This window comes from Berghia stephanieae, chromosome 4 (assembly GCF_034508935.2).
Source record: "Berghia stephanieae isolate SIO BIC M18660-M18661 chromosome 4, UCSD_Bste_1.3, whole genome shotgun sequence".
In the NCBI taxonomy this organism is placed as follows: Eukaryota; Metazoa; Mollusca; class Gastropoda; order Nudibranchia; family Aeolidiidae; genus Berghia; species Berghia stephanieae.
The window spans coordinates 7571792-7588913 of record NC_088363.1 but is presented as its reverse complement, the minus strand read 5'-3'; the positions used below and the strand labels follow the sequence as shown (position 1 = coordinate 7588913).

At 35.3% G+C, this 17122-nt stretch overlaps 1 protein-coding gene across 1 annotated transcript in view; it reads right to left on the bottom strand.

Annotated features, from left to right (window-relative positions):
* LOC144969967 (ATP-dependent translocase ABCB1-like) overlaps positions 1-17122 on the bottom strand; it is a 45086-nt gene that overhangs the window by 15245 nt on the left and 12719 nt on the right. The window contains 13 exon segments of the mRNA XM_078909081.1: positions 600-701; positions 1138-1284; positions 1809-1924; positions 3001-3022; positions 4635-4748; positions 4750-4797; positions 5287-5457; positions 6019-6222; positions 8266-8391; positions 11598-11708; positions 13181-13294; positions 14454-14628; positions 16562-16686. Coding sequence (XP_078765207.1) covers positions 600-701; positions 1138-1284; positions 1809-1924; positions 3001-3022; positions 4635-4748; positions 4750-4797; positions 5287-5457; positions 6019-6222; positions 8266-8391; positions 11598-11708; positions 13181-13294; positions 14454-14628; positions 16562-16686 — 1575 coding nt within the window.

Below are 17122 nucleotides of genomic sequence, written 5' to 3'. Positions count from 1 at the left end.
ATACCCTATAAACCCTATATATACCCCATAATCTATATCAAGGACAGACAAATACCCTATAAACCTTATATATACCCTATATTCTATATCAAGGACAGACAAATACCCTATAAACCTTATATATACCCTATATTCTATATCAAGGACAGACAAATACCCTATAAACCCTATATTCTATAACAACGACAGACAGACACCCTATAAACCCTATATTCTATAACAACGACAGACAAATACCCTATAAACCCTATATTCTATAACAACGACAGACAGATATAACCCAACGTGAAGCAATTCTTTTCTATTTCAATAAAATAATTACTTCTGTCTTTTACTACATTGAATAAAAATGTGTCCCTTCTTTAAAAAAAAATAAATCTAAAAATAAATGAATGTATGAATATGTATGAGATAAGTAGATATATGTAAATACCATCATCACTTGACAATTATGAATAAATCAAAACATTTGCATGAAAAAAAAATTTGATAAGAAATATTTCTCTCTTTCACTGTATCACTAATAAATATGCCCTTCCTTGAATATCAAAGTCATAATAATATAGTTAATTCATACAAGTCAAAATATTTCTTCTCACCTGCATAAACATTGTGACGAGAGTCAACAATCCGATTCCAACAAAAATCAAACAATACATCAACATCTTGTCATCCATCTCATCGTTGGGCAATGCAAAGACCTGGTCAGTGGTATCAAATAGACAAAATAGTTCATTCTCTACATACAAATGTGACCCTTCGTCTCAAAACGGTATTATGTCGGGATGGGCCAGATGCTAAAAAGTCAAATTATAGTTAAACTTGTCAAAAATATGAAACGTTGGTATTTAGCACAGTAAAAGATGATATTCCTTCTCCTCTATAACGCATATAAACTCAACTTCAGTACGATATTTCTGGCTACAAATTTCATTTTCAGCATCTTAATCATCCCGACTTAATACCGTTTTGAGACGAGGGGTCACAAATGACGTTTCAGTTATATTGGATTTATAATTAGACATTCCCCCTCCAAAAAAAAAAAAAAAAAAAAAAAAAAAAAAAAAAAAAAGGCAAAACAAACAGACTAATGTAATTAAAACAACCGAATGGATACTCTTGTATTGTAAAACTCACATATATAATTTTACTGAAGATGACAGCGAATGCAGGCTCCAATCCTCCATTGACCAAAGCTCCAAAGCAACCCAGTAAAATAAAGTACCATTCTGGAGCATTCAATTTCATCAGCCGACCGAATGGGGCATCGGGAAGATCCGATTCCTTTAAAATAAATAAATGAATAAATAGAACAGGACACACAGCTTTACATATATTTGGATAGGGAAGTTAGACAACTGGTCTTGACAATCTCTTGACCTAAATAGTCATAGTCGTTGTGGTCATGACCTAAATAAGACAGACCTTGGAATTTCAATCTTGTCAGAGAGGATGTGAACTTTTAATAAATATGAAATTTTTAAAATGGAAATGGTTTCAATGGAGAAAAGTCAAAAGTCAGTTTCATTGTTGGAAAAGTATACAGAGAACAACAAATTATAGATTGAGTTTAAAAATATGTTATAATGGACAATATTTTGTGATGGTTTTTAAAGCGTAGGTTTGATGGTATTTCCATTACAACAAAGAGCCCATAACAACTTGGGTTATCAGACCTGTAAATATGTACACAATGGTTTGAGAGTATTTCTATTATAACAATGAGCCCAAAACAATTTGGGTTACCAGACCTGCAAATAAGTACACGTCTGCGCAAGCATTTGAAAATGACAAATGACAATTTTTACCTCTTCTTTTCCATCCTTCTTGACAACCACAGTCTTCTCTGGTGAGTTGGGTTCGGATATGGAATGAGCCACCACTGGCTTTGTTTCTTTATCACTCATATCTGTAATGTCTATTTCTAATCAAAGAAATTGGAACGATTTAGAAATGCATTTGTTTTTAATATGAGCAAAATTTAATAGCTTTTTACAATTTTTTTTTTTACATCATTATGGAATGACGAAAAAAGAAAATAAGTGTAAATTGAATGATTTTACATAGATGAAGAAGTAGAGGATGTTTCCAGATAAAAGAAGGTGGTAACATTATGATATACTATCGAAACAGAAAACCAGGGCAAATTGTATATATGAAATCTAGCTTAACAAAATCGAGAGCAAAAATCCCAAATTGGATACAGTACAGTGGGCACTGGATTCAACAAGGTCGCATTCAACGAGAGGTCATATTCGGTCAGAATCTTGGTCTCAAAGACCTTGTTGAATCGAATTTCCACTGAATTCCATCAATATATATGAGTCACTTTTACTCTTTACTGGCTCAATTAGACAATTTTAAATTTAGTTTACTACTCAACTTGGCAATTACTTAATATTTTCACATATATTTTATCTCTTCCATTTCAAGAATTTTACTAAAATGTGATTTTTTAAACCATTTTCTGTGGTTTTTTTTGTCTGTCTTCTGAAGAAGAACAAAGACAGAAATATTTGTTTTGTAATTGTTTTGTTTCAATACATGTGAATCCAATCTTACCATTTCTTTTTTCTTTATATCCTAACTTACTCACTTAAGCATGCCTAGATTTAAGTTAAGCTATTAATGATTGAATTCTGCATGCCAATCTTTCAAGCTTATATCCCCACACCAGCACAATAGAAAAAGAACAAGGCGAATTTTATGATGACTTGCAGCAGTATAAAGTAGATAGAAATGACAAGTAGGATAGAATATTCAACATAGAAATGACAAGTAGGATAGAATATTCAACATAGAAATGACAAGTAGGATAGAATATTCGACATAGAAATGACAAGTAGGATAGAATATTCGACATAGAAATGACAAATAGGATAGAATATTCGACAAGGGATTTCAACTCAAAAAATTGTCTCAATAACGAAAGAGGATGAAAGACAAAATTACTAAAAAATACCAATGAACATGACTAGACAGAATCGTTAGAGTGCTTACCTTCAGCTGCAGACTCGTATTTCTGAGGATGAAATATAAATGAAACTCGTTAAATAAATGAATCAACTGCATCAAATTAATGAATAGAAAGAGGACCATTGCAGCCCATTATAAACATGAGATAAAAGATGTAAGATAATACTAAGGCTCCTTTTCAAATAATTCATCACTGTTATAGATCCGTGTTTTAGACCCATACTGTCTTTCTAAACATATCAATATTATTATACTCATTTAGATATGGGGAACACCCGATTTTAACTTATGATAATAGCAATGAAATTATGAGGCATCCCTATTATCCCTTGTAGAAAAACCATTGGCATTTGAGAATCTTCATCTTCCCCACGTGTTCGGGTAACTTAAAAGAAGATTTTGATGCACAATAATATCTTAACTCATGCATTATGCATCTTTTTATCTTCACATTCATGTTCGTTAAATGTTCACCCATTAAATAGGATAAATTGTGATTTTTAAAAAAACTTGAAAGAGGTCACCGGAAGGGTGTAATTAAACTATTCCTGAACTCATGCAATGCAAATGTTGAACTGGTTACCAAAGCACACTTCAAGATATTATAATTGTCATTATTATTAATACAATAGGACTGCTCTAATCCGGAAATGTCCGTTGCCAACAAAATCGTCCCAATAGAATTCAATAGTATGATGTCACATCCACCCAGCAATGAGCAACTTGGTTCTAAACAAAGAAAATCAGTATTTTTTTTGGGCTAGAACTTTTTCATATGTCATATGATCAGAATGTATAAAAATCAAAACATGATCAGATTTATAATGCTTTTCTCCTCTGGATACACTTTTAAGCTCATCGGAGAAGTATTTCATAAAGGACGTCTGCCATTGTTCCGATAGTTTAGAACCAGTTACTAAGTTACTATGCGTCATTATGAGGGAAGTGACATCACGACTGTTAAAGCCTATTAGCTGGGTTTCCTGGATATTTCAGTTGTCCTACAAGCCTTTAAGTACTAAAGTCTTGCTGCCATGACAATGTAATCTCTTTAGATATGAATCTATGTAACGGGTTGGCTAAGAAGTGAAGACTTCAAAGAGCTGGTCTAACAATGAACGAGTTAATTTATTCTGAATCAGAGACACCCAAAGCTTGGACGTCAACTGGGCAAACGTAGTTGTCAACACTTTAACAAAAGAATGCACTATTGATTCATGGGTGCCAGCAGGAAGAAGTGCTGAAACTAAAATCTCGACACTTTGCCAAACCTGAAAATGTTCCTACTGAAAATGCAGCCTAAACTTTACTCTTATTTCATCACCGTTTTTATACCATTGTTAAATGATTACACAGCAAACATTGACACAATGAGGAAATTAATTTGATGCTATTGGGTTATTTTACTCAAAACACTGAAACCGGAGGTATTTGACTTCGAGATATCGCGAAACCGAAATTCCGGCATGAACCGGAAAACTGGCACCCATGCGATAGAACACATATGACATAGTTCCACCCCTACATCTAGAGACGATAATGCAAGCACAAACTTGGCACCCTTTGAATTTGACCGTAAATGTAGAAGACTTTAGATTTTTTATTCAAATGAACTGACAACTTCCCTCTGTATCTCACTATTGTAAAATTCTACTCACCTGAGTCGTGACAAGCTGATAATAAATTCCTTGTTTCTGCATCAACTGGTCATGGGTTCCTTTCTCTACAATTTTCCCTTTGTCGAAGCCCACAATTATGTCAGCGTTTTTGATTGGTTGACAGTCGGTGAGCGATGATCAGCGTGGTACGACCTTCACCTGCCTGGAAATAGAAAACCGTACTTATAAACTTTGTCTTATTCTTTCTGCAGGATCAGAAACAGGATATTCCCCCTTCTCTCTACTTCACACAATCTCTCTCTCTCTCCATCTTCTCTATCTACTTAATTTCTCTTCTGAACTACCTTCCCTCTGTTCTCCTTCTTCAAATCTTCTACTCACTATCTACTCTGCTCTTCCTTTTCTGCATCATTCTTTCCTTTCTCTCTTTCCTTTGTCCTCCCTCTTTCCTCTCTCTATTGTCTTCTCTTCACTTCTCCTTCACCTCCTACATGCCTCTTTACTTTCTCTTCTCTTTCTCTCAACTCTCTCCCCCCTTCCTTTTCTCTCTCTCTCTCTCTCTCTCTCTCTCTCTCTCTCTCTCTAAAGAAATAGAAGCTTTAACTTTTCAACCATTACCCAATAATTTATCTCCATGAAATTCATTAGCCAAAACAGTTTGACATTCATAGACAGTTCATGTTGACCTGACCTTGTCAAGGGCATCCTGCACGATTGATTCACTCTCAGTGTCCAGGGCAGACGTCGCCTCATCCAGCAACAAAATCTTAGGGTTTCTGACCAAAGCCCTTGCAATGGCCAGTCTTTGTTTCTGTCCTCCACTCAGCTGGGCGCCCTGTTCTCCCACAAATGTCTCAAACTTCTGTGAATAAAATGGGTGAAAATCTTTATTAGAAATATCAAATGATTCTGTTTTGACCGTAGCAAGTCGTAAAAAAATATTTCTAATCAATTAAAAATATTATTTGGAAGACAAGAACAAAAAATAAATAAATAAATACAAACCAAAAAATTTCAAAGCTTTACAGGATTTTTAATGCATTAGAATTAATTACTAGCCTAATTTTTTATTGTAGCAGCAAAATTTCTGACATTTTAGCATTTAAAAAAAAATTTTAAAACAAATAAGTTTGTTTTTGTGCTTAGTTTTAACACAATTTTTTGAGAACTAAACATAAAAATGTAAATGTAATAAATACTAGATTCAAAATATGAAATAACAGCAATACAAAACAATCCGTTAAAAAAATGAAACACAAATATTCATAAATTTACCCAAAATAATTCCATTATTCCAAATCAATAAAAAAAATCCAAGAAGAAATGATATAGAGTGCCAAACAGACTCCTTTTCAAACTTTTCAAATCTTTGAGTGACTCAACATTAAATAAAAGTTTTATTAATCGTATATATTTCACTCACATTCGGAAGTTCCTTGATAAAATTGTAAGCATTTGCATTTTTTGTGGCCTCAATCATTTCCTCCATTGTCACATCCTCCCGTCCATATCGAATATTTTCTGCTATCGACGTCGCAAACAAAATGGGTTCTTGACTGACCAGGCCGATGCTTTGCCGAAGCCATTTCACGTTCAAATCTTTGACATCTTTGTTGTCTATCAGAATCTGAGGAATTTATTTTTATCAGAGTGAAAAACAAAATCACCTCACAAGGCTCTATCATAATTTGATATATGCCATGTAATATATGCAATGAACTCTTTTTGTAAACATATTGAGATGATGTATATTTTCAATAAATTAGGCTTAACAATCAATTAAAAAAACAAATGAATATAGAACAATATCAACTAAACATGTTCAAAGCATTTTTCAAAGGGTCCCAAGCCAACTGCAACACTTATCATGTAGGACAGACATGACATATGTTTGGCGATATTACAATTTTTTCTCCAACAGAGACAAAGCTGTTAACTGCCCAGTACACCTGAGTACAGTGAGAGAATGTGAGTAAAAAGCCTTTTGCAAGGACTCAAATATGCGCTGCTCAGAGCGGGACTCGAACCCTGGTTGAATTGGGAGTGTCATGCCACAAAAATAACTTCAAATGATATCAAAAGCATCAGATTTCTCATTTTCAATGAGTGATAAGCAGGAGTATATTAATTTTTATTTTTTAAATCAATTTCTCCAAACTATGGAAGCATTTAATATTACCAAAAACAAAATATTGGACAGTTTATCAAATCTAACATGTCAGCAATTAATGGTCTAAAATAAGAGTTGTTTTTGTTTTTAAGGGTTTTAAGGGCGCGTGCAACACATTTAGGTTATATCAGTGCCAGTAAAAAAAGAAGAAAATGGGATAGTAAAAAGTTCTAGAATTACAATTAAAACACCCAATAGAAAGTAAGACAAAGGGGAACTGGGAACAAATAGGGATCAGATGTAGATTCCAAGAGCATACCACCAATGTACTCAGTTTGAGATCACCTATAAGTCTCATCCGGATACAAGCACAAGATCCATCAAAGAGGAATACACTCAAATGCTTACATTATACATTCAAAATAACAAATATAATAATACATAACAGAGAGATGATTTACAAGGAAAAAATATTATCTCCCAAAACAAAAACTATGCATTTGACTGTTTCCCTACCAGATAGGACTCTAGCCAGGGCCAGGACAACACCAAGTAATCTCATTCCAAGACAAAGACAGAAAGCATGTTGGAAAACAGGTACAGAGGGATAGAAGACACGCAAGTACCTCCCTGCCCACTATGGGAGGTCCGGAACCCCAACAAGTAAAATAAGAGTAAACGTCTTTCAAGAACTTCACAGATTTTTTATTCATTTCGTTTTTTGATCATTTGTTCAATCACAAAGTTCAAAAGTTTAATTTGTTTTGTTTGTTTTAAAGGTTTTAGGGCTTGCAACACATTGTATTATTCAGCGCCAGTAAAAGGAGAAAATGGGATAGTTAAAAGTTCTAGAATTACAATTAAAGCACCCAAGAAAAAGTAGAAAAGGGAATTTGAGAACAATAAGATCAGATGTAGATTCCAAGAGCATACCTCCAATGTACTTAGTTTAGAGATCACCTACAAGTCTCATCCAGACACAAGCACAAAATCCAACAAAGAGGAACACACTCAAATGCTTACATATACATTCAAAATAAAAATAATAGTACATAACAGAAAGATGATTTACAAGGAAAAAAAGATCATCTCCCAAAACAATAACTATGCATTTGACTGTTTCCCTCCCAGCTAGGATTTCGGCCAGTGCCAGGACAAAACCAAGTAATCTCATTCCAAGACAAAGACAGAAAGCATGTTGGATAACAGATATAAGGGGATAGAAGACACAGTATGTACCTCCCTGCCCGCTATGGGAGGTCAGGATCCCCACCCAAAAAGTTTAATTTTCTTGCCAAGTAAATAAACAGCTTTCACTATGTCAGTGTTGGCATTAGATTAAAACACAATGCTGTCTATTGTGTGGACCAACTGTAAATGGCACTACAATCAGTGGGAGCATATTAATTCATAAAAGTGGGTAGAGCAGGCACTTATTACCTGTTATATTATAAATATTACCTGCTCTTGGTCTGGATCATTGAATCGTAGAAACAGCTGCATGACAGTACTCTTACCATATACAAGTATATAAAACTGTTCTAGACTATACAATATTACCTGCCCTTGGTCTGGGTCATAGAATCGTAGTAACAGCTGCATGACAGTACTCTTACCACACCCACTGCTGCCAATGAGGGCTACCTTCTGGCCAGGCTGGGCTATGATGTTGAGGTCATCCAAAATCTGTAAATTGATTGATACAGGTTTTGAGATTGCATCTTAAGTAGCAACATACGGTTGTGAATCATGGACAATAACAAAGGCAGATAAAAATAGAATGTGAGATGAAGTGCTACAGGAGGTTTGGTAGAATCCCATGGAGTCCAAGGCATCAAATATCTGCATCTTGGATAGAACATGCCTTAAAAACTGCCAGCTCCTGTCAATCATCCAGAAATTGAAACTGACATACTTGAGCGACATCAAAAAACACACTACAATAAATAGAAAAAACTTTGCACTAACAGTGCCTGTCAGGGGAAGCAGAACAGAGAGAAGCCAAGAAGAAGGTGGTCTAAAGACAATGCAAGACTGGATGGGAAGAACAACCGTGGAGGTAGGACACGCATGACACAGATAATAATAATGAAATATATTTATATTGCGCCCACTTCTCTATACAATAAAGCTCTAGGCGCATAAGAATAACTTCAATCCATTTAAATTTCTCTCTCTCTCTCTCGCTCTCTCTCTCTCTCTCTCTCTCTCTCTCTCTCTCTCTCTCTCACACACACACACACAGAGACGCACACACACACACACACACACACACACACACACACACACCTTCCACCATCCAACTATTTAACATATTTAAAAAATAAAGTAATATATATATATACATATCCTGTGATCATCGTCTGCTCAAATAAAAAAACCCCAGAAAGTAGCTCCGTCAGGCTACATCCAAGAAGAAGATGATCTTAAGCATTCATAAAAAAAAAAAGAATAACAACGAATTGCAATTCAGTCAGATCACTGTCGATTTGAATATTTTCCATAAGATAAAAACAGATTATGGTATTCTTCTATTAGTCTGTATCATCACTGTATCTTTAAAGATGTCAATATTACTTTAATTTACTGTTTGACACCAGCGAGTAAGTTGTTCCATTACTGGAACATAAGTGGAAAATATGGGGAAAGATGAATGTCAACATTGGGTTTATGTTTTGTTTGTTTGTTTTTAAGAGTTTTAGGTCACTTGCAACACATTAAGGTCATATCATGAAGAAAATGGGATAGTCAAATATTCTAGATTTACAATTAAAAGCGCAGGATAAAAAGTAAGACAAAAATGGGGAACAGATGTAGAGTAATTAATGTATTTAGTTTGAGTTCACCTAAAAGTCTCATCCAGATACCAGCACAGGATTTCATTAAGAGGAACGCACTCAAATGTTTACGAAGCCTTATACATTCAAAACAAAAAATATAATAAAATAAAACAGAGAGATGATTTATAAGTAAAAATATCATCTCCTAAAACTATAAATATACATTTGACTGCTCCCCTCCAAGCCAAGGACACCTGTCAGTGCCAGGGCAAAACTAAATAATCTCATTCCAAGACAAAGACAGAAAGCAAGTTGGAAAACAGATATAGGGAGGTTGAAAACACAGTAAGTGACAAAGGTAAATAAAAAACTTCACCCAGTTGAATTCATAGTAATTAGTCATTGCAATGTTGATTGGTTCTATAAGAATACGTAACACCTTTTACTCTAAGACATCATTACATACAATTATATAACAACTTCCGTTTCTAAACCTCGCTCTCACTCACTCTCTTCTCAAGCCATCAATACTCATCACGATCATCACTCATTACTTTATCATTTATTAATAAAGTTATATCTTTTCATTCGGCTCGTCAATGTTATTCATTGTCTTTGGTTATGTTCCCAATCATCATGGTGGCAGCGGTGGGATGAATATATCGTCTGTTGCGCCGGTATGCATTAGCAGTGTTGTCACCTTCGATGATATATGATTTGTTGTTTTTGCTTTTGATGATGCCTTTCTGAGCAACATTGCTGTTTAGCGGTTTGAAATAGACAGGCTGTCCAGGATAGAGTTCTGATAGTGGTTTTGCCGTTCGATCATAATGTTTTTTGATTGCGCCACGTCGGCGGTTTCTGTTGTTTATAATGTTCGGGTGAGTTTGTTGAGTTTGAAACATTGTGGGTATGAATGATCTCGTTGGTCTACCGAAAACAAGTTGGGCTGGACTGGGCATATTGTCTCTTGGTGTATTTCGAATTTCCAACATAGCTTCGTATGGGTCGGTCTTTGAGTGGAAACATTTTTTCATCATGCGTTTAATTGTTTTTACTGCTGATTCTGCTTTTCCATTTGATTGATGATGACCAGGTGAAGACATTCTGTGATCGATGTTCCAATGTTTGCAAAATGTTTTGAATTCTTCTGATTGAAATTGTGCTGCAGAGTCAGAAATTAAAGTTTGAGGTATACCGTATCTAGCAAATTGTTTCTTGAGCGTCATGATTGAGTTGGACGTGGTAATATTGGCGAGTTTTTCAACTTCAATAAAGTTTGAGAAGTAGTCAACATACACGATGTAGTTTCTCTGTTCAAATTCAAAGAAATCAATTCCTACTTTTTGCCATGCCTGTGTCCCTTCGTCGTGGAGAGTCAGTGGTTCTTTCGTGTTCAATGGTTTGTATTTCTGACAGGCATCGCAAGAGTTAACAAGTAGTTTGAGATCTGCATTGATGTTGGGCCAATAAACGGTTGATCTAGCCCGTCGTATCATGGAATCACATCCAAAATGAGAACTGTGTAGATGCATTTTTATCTCTGATTGCAAAGATTTTGGAATAATGACTCTTTCTCCTTTCATCAGTAGTCCAGCAGAAATATCAATGAAATCTTTGATTTGGTGATAGGATTTCAGTTCTGGAAGTAATTCATTTATTTTTGGCCATCCGCTTTGAACATATTTTATCAACGTTTGGAGAGAATTGTCTTTTTGAGTTTCTGATCTTATTTTATCCAGAGTTACGTCGCGGATTTCAATAGCATTAATATAGTGTTCTTCTATTTCTGCACTGTCCTTCAAGAATGCACGACTGAGAGTATCTGCTAATTTTAGCTGTGATCCAGGAACAAATTCGAATTTGATGTTGTATTTGTTAATTCTCATCATCAAGTTTTGTAATCGTTTTGGGGCTTCGCCCAGAGGTTTTGTAAACCTCGCTCTCACTCACTCTCTTCTCAAGCCATCAATACTCATCACGATCATCACTCATTACTTTATCATTTATTAATAAAGTTATATCTTTTCATTCGGCTCGTCAATGTTATTCATTGTCTTTGGTTATGTTCCCAATCATCAGCAAGGTTATAGATTGAGCAGAAACACTTACTTTAATGTCAGGCCTGGATGGGTAATTAAAATGGATGCCCTTGAATTCGATGCAACCGTTCACTGATGACAGCCTGTCCCCTTTTTCTGATTGGCTGTCTATTTTTGGTTTCTGACGAGAAAATTAATTAAAATTTTGAATATTGGAAAAATGTGAACATCCATATGAGATTTCAGAGCATGATAGATCCATTTGCTATATAAAACCATTGGAAAATTATATCATATATATGAGTGAGATAATATTATGCAATAGTCATAGGACCAATGCGTACTTTTTATGTGGATCATTTCAAGATTTAAATAATCCACACATTTCTCCCACCACATCCAGGTATCAGCAATACAGTGTACAGTCACTTGGAGCAACAAAAAAGAACTTGAGCTTTTATAAAGCGCAATGTCCACTAATTGTCCTCAAATCTTAGCCAACAGCATTAGTTAACATGTGGGTCGAGAAATAACATTTTGTTCTGACAAAGATAACATTGTTTACGTCAGGTACTCGTTTTACACCATGGACTCCACACTGCGCAACTCAAAGTGGGACTCAAACCCTGGGGCTTCCAATCCAAAGGCGAGTGCCATACCACAAGCCCACACAGCCACAAAAGACATCCAACTTTTCCATGTCACCAGACTGAAGGACTGGAACTCAGCTGATCCGATAAGTAACTTTGTGCAGTGTCCCAAAAGATTTTAGGTAAAAAACCACCCCCCCCCCCCAAAAAAAATATAAATAACTAAATATATAAATAAATAAATAAATAAATAAATAAAAAAAAAAATAAATAAATAAATAAATAAATAAATAAATAAATAAATAAATAAATAAATAAATAAATAAATAAATAAATAAAAACAAACAATAAGACAAAATGTGACCTGAAAGTTTGATGAATTTGGATGAGTCATAGATAAGATCTTTTAGTTTTGAAAGGATAGAGAGATCCAATCCAATCCAATCCAAAATAGTTGCAGCTTCACGTGATGAAATTTGACGCAACTAAGTGTGGTGGGGTGGCATTGACTTGACGTAATATTATCTATTGGGTTTAAACTGGTCGAGATAACTATCGAATATTGTCGGGTTATTGGTTGCTCTGACATTTTCAGGGATGCTGTTCCATGCACGAATGGTACTGGGGAAGATCGACTGTTTGTGCACATTGATTGTAGAATATGGCAGTGTTTTCTTTTCTTCCGTGTTTTTTTCCAATGTGTTAATAGTAATAGGGGTGGTGGTAGTTCCCTGTCGGCCCTTGAACAACATTATATTGAGCTTTTGTGTCTTTCTCCATAGTCCAGTTTAAATGTTCCATCATGGCTTTTACACTGTGTTGTCGGTTGTACTCATTGCAGACAAATCAACAGGCCCTTCTTTGAATCATTTCTATCTTATTGATCAATGTTCCAAATACGTGGAGCAGTGCAAGTATAAGAACGATTGAAAATCATGGTTTTAGTTTTAGAGAAAGGTATATTGATATTATAGGAGTATGAGGATGTCACAGTAGGTATGTGAATAATAAGGAAATAAATTGATAGCAATGAGGCAATGAGAGAAGTTATTCATCTTTTTACCAAGTCAATGAGTTCAAAAATGATAAACGCCGCTCCTCGGCCCAGGGAATAGGCTTGGATACTAGGGCCAGCATTGCCGATACCAAACGCTGCTATTATCACACTGAAAAATACCTGCATGGAAATTGGGAATTTGCATTTAAAAGGCATTTGTCAATGTTAATCATAGAAAAAAAAAAACATGAAAAATAATATTCCTTATCATTTTGTGAAATAATAAGCTTATCTTATACAATATGTAAATTTGACAAATTGTTTTATTTTATTGGGATGAAATTGTTTTACTGAATTAAATTACACCCTTATGAGCATTCCATGAAGGAATTAGATAATCTATCAAACAAACATCTGACGTCAACAGGAATCACCAGTGTTGTCACAGTGTGATACCGTCACCTAGTCATTCCATGAAGGAATATAGATATTCCACCAAACAGGATGTCTGATGTCAACATGAATCACCCATGTTGTCACAGTGAGATATCGTCACATAGGAATTCCATGAAGGAATATAGACAATCCATCAAACAAACATCTGACGTCAACAGGAATCACCCATGTTGTCACAGTGAGATATCGTCACCTAGATTCCATGAAGGAATATAGACAATCCATCAAATAAACATCTGACGTCAACAGGAATCACCCATGTTGTCACAGTGAGATATCGTCACCTAGGAATTCCGTGAAGGAATATAGACAATCCATCAAATAAACATCTGACGTCAACAGGAATCACCCATGTTGTCACAGTGAGATATCGTCACCTAGGAATTCCGTGAAGGAATATAGACAATCCATCAAATAAACATCTGACGTCAACAGGAATCACCCATGTTGTCACAGTGAGATATCGTCACCTAGGAATTCCATGAAGGAATATAGACAATCCATAAAATAAACATCTGACGGCAACAGGAATCACCCCTGTTGTCACAGTGAGATATCGTCACCTAGGAATTCCATGAAGGAATATAGATAATCCATCAAACAAACATCTGACGTCAACAGGAATCACCCGTGTTGTCCAAAGTGAGCGAATTGAGGGTTAATAATTTTGTCAAAGTAAAAGAATAAAAAACCAAACTTTTAAAAAGTTTATTGAACACAAAAAAAAAAAACAAACAATTTTTTAAAAAAAAGTCTACATATCTCAAATCTCTAGTAATTTAAACTTGACCGAGCTGCAATAGCAAAGTAACTTTTTAGAGTAATGAAGAGACCATGAAGACAAGAAATAAAGCGGACACATTGCTAACTAACCGATACTCACCACCAGTACATTGGCGACACCATAGTCATCGTCTTCTCTGTACAATTTCCCACTGTACCAGAAACCCAGAGCCAACACCAAGTAGATGGTACACCACACCGTCCCCATGAGCAAACCGTTGCTTAGCCCTTTCTTCACACCAAACTTGTACGCCGAATCCAGATTGCTGCGATACCTGATCGTAAAATATTGTAGGAACGTATTTATTATTGTGTTTCAATGTGCCAGTTTGTTGTTGTTTGGCTATTAAGTTGTTGTTGTGAATTGTTCTCATGCTGGGTAACCTTGGGTGTCATGGTGAGTTCCATTCACTGTTGTGCGTCATTTCTTCCCGTGAGTTTGTGACGTCACAAAGGGTATAAAAACGGGGTTGCCTTCATTTTACAAGCTCTTTTTACTACGAAACGGATAATGGATATTTGATTGAAATTCAAGTGTTGACTCTGTTTCTTCTACCGGACGAACATACCCGGACTAATCCCGTAACTACCCACTTCGGTGGAGATACATGCCTCGTGCATATTTTTTATTTGTTTTATTTTCTCATCGTGAATGAGACGTAAAAATCTATTCACTACAATATCAAATAAGACAATACGTCATTATCACCTGTCCACCCAGCAGTGATTGGGTAGCTAGGTCTTTTAGATCTGGTGGAAAGTACTTTGCAACAGACTGGTGTCCTATCCAAAGGGTAGCCAGCTTTTGTTATTGTCTGTTTCAGCTACAGAGGCCAGGATAAGCTCTGGCTCCTTGGCTCTGAAGGACTATTTTTGTTCATTCTAATCCAGTCAAATACAAACATAAATAAATAAACAATAGAGAAATTGGCAGTGACAGGTTTCCACATGAGAGTCCATCCATTGCATATCTGATCACTATCTTTCTTCCCTCCCCTCCCTTTTATAGAACAACCCTCTGAGTACTTATTCTATCCTGATACCCCGATTGTCCTTTAAGATTCTCATATACAAGATTGACATTTAAACTTAACTCCATAGATTGCCTTTGATTATTCACCCATCACGATGGCTTTATTTTAGTTATTTACTTATTCTTTTTATAGTATTTATTTCTAGCCACGGAACACATTTTGGTTAAACAACAGAAAATTTGGGACCAATAAGAAGTGTTGACTTTAAGCAGAAGCTGACTTTAATAACTAGTTAACTGCTGTTACTCTGGAAAACATGAATGTTCAAATTTGGTCTGAAAACTCGTCCTTCAAATATCGATCTATTTAAATGACTTTCATCTGGCAAAGACTCTCAAACTTGGGACTTTGCAATGTCTTCCTTACAGTCTCAGGTTTGAGAATTATTGCCAAGATGAGGGTAATTTAAATAGATCGATATTTGAAGGACGAGTTTTCTTGCCAAATTTTAAAATCCGTGCCTTTCTGGAATGTAGCAATGACTATGAAAAATGTTTTTTTCTCTTTTTGAGGAAAAATTTTGTCTAAAATCAAAGCCCTATCTCCACTGTGTAAAAATGTTTTTGAATTTTGAAAATCCATTCGTAAATAAACAAGTTATGCAGTTTCAAATGTGTCATTTATTTGGATGACCCGCAAAGAGGAAAATAACGCGAAAATTAATATGGGACGCTTTTTCGGCATTTTTTTTTCGACCTTTGGTTGTATCTTGCGTAATAAGTGTGAAACTTGAAGAGCAACTTAGGATGGTGTTTTGTAAAATACGGGAAAAGTACTCGTCATATTCATATGAAATTTTACAACCAAAAAGAAGAAATGTTCATGTATTACCTTGTCAGCGACAAAACCTCCACGCCCGGTAGTTTTAGAAATATTTTACTCCAAAGAGTAAAAATCTATTTTTAACGGCACGAGTTTTGTCGCTTGACATAATCTAAAATGACCTTTTTTCTAACTGTGTGCCAACTTTCAGTCATATTCAGCAATAAACAGCGTCGTAATTAATTTTTTAAAATAGCATATACGAAACGGCTTCGTCCCATATTTTGACGCGAATTCGGGCACTTCGTAAGCGAAAAAGAGGCCCAAAGATTTGTGCGGGATAGTCATTGCTATGGAATGTGTCAATTAATTGGTTCAGAGTGTTGATTTGTGTGGATTCCACTGCATTTACCTTTCAATTTCTTTATCCTGTCCTCCAAATGAAATGATTGTCTTAATGGCTCCAAAAACTTCCTCTGCGACGGAACCAGCTTTAGCATAGGCTTCTAACTCTTTCGTTGTGAACGTTGCTAGAATCTGAAGAGGTTAATCGATGTGTCCATTGAGGTTATATCAAAAATGATAGAAGGCCTTCTACCATTGTTCTGTCATCTGCATTTTTTGCCAAATTGGGACCTAAAATTTGCCAAAATTTGCCAAAAAAAACCCCCCAAAATTTGCCAAGAAATTTGCCAAAAAGACAAAAATTTGCCAAAAAATTTGCCACACTTTGGGTCCTTATTTGAAGAGTTTTTGACGAAACGATCCATGACTAAAGTTGGAAGTGTAAGTGACTCGATTTATATGACTTGAGAAATGAAATGACTGTGAATAGCGTTGTTACAAAGATTTTAAAGGATCATTACCCTTGGTTTGGGCCCAGGCAAAGCTGCAACATTTCTCAAGTTTCGCACTTTTTTTTTCGTTATTTTGTTTTCGCTTCTTATTTTTCCCAAAATTTGCCACGCGATTT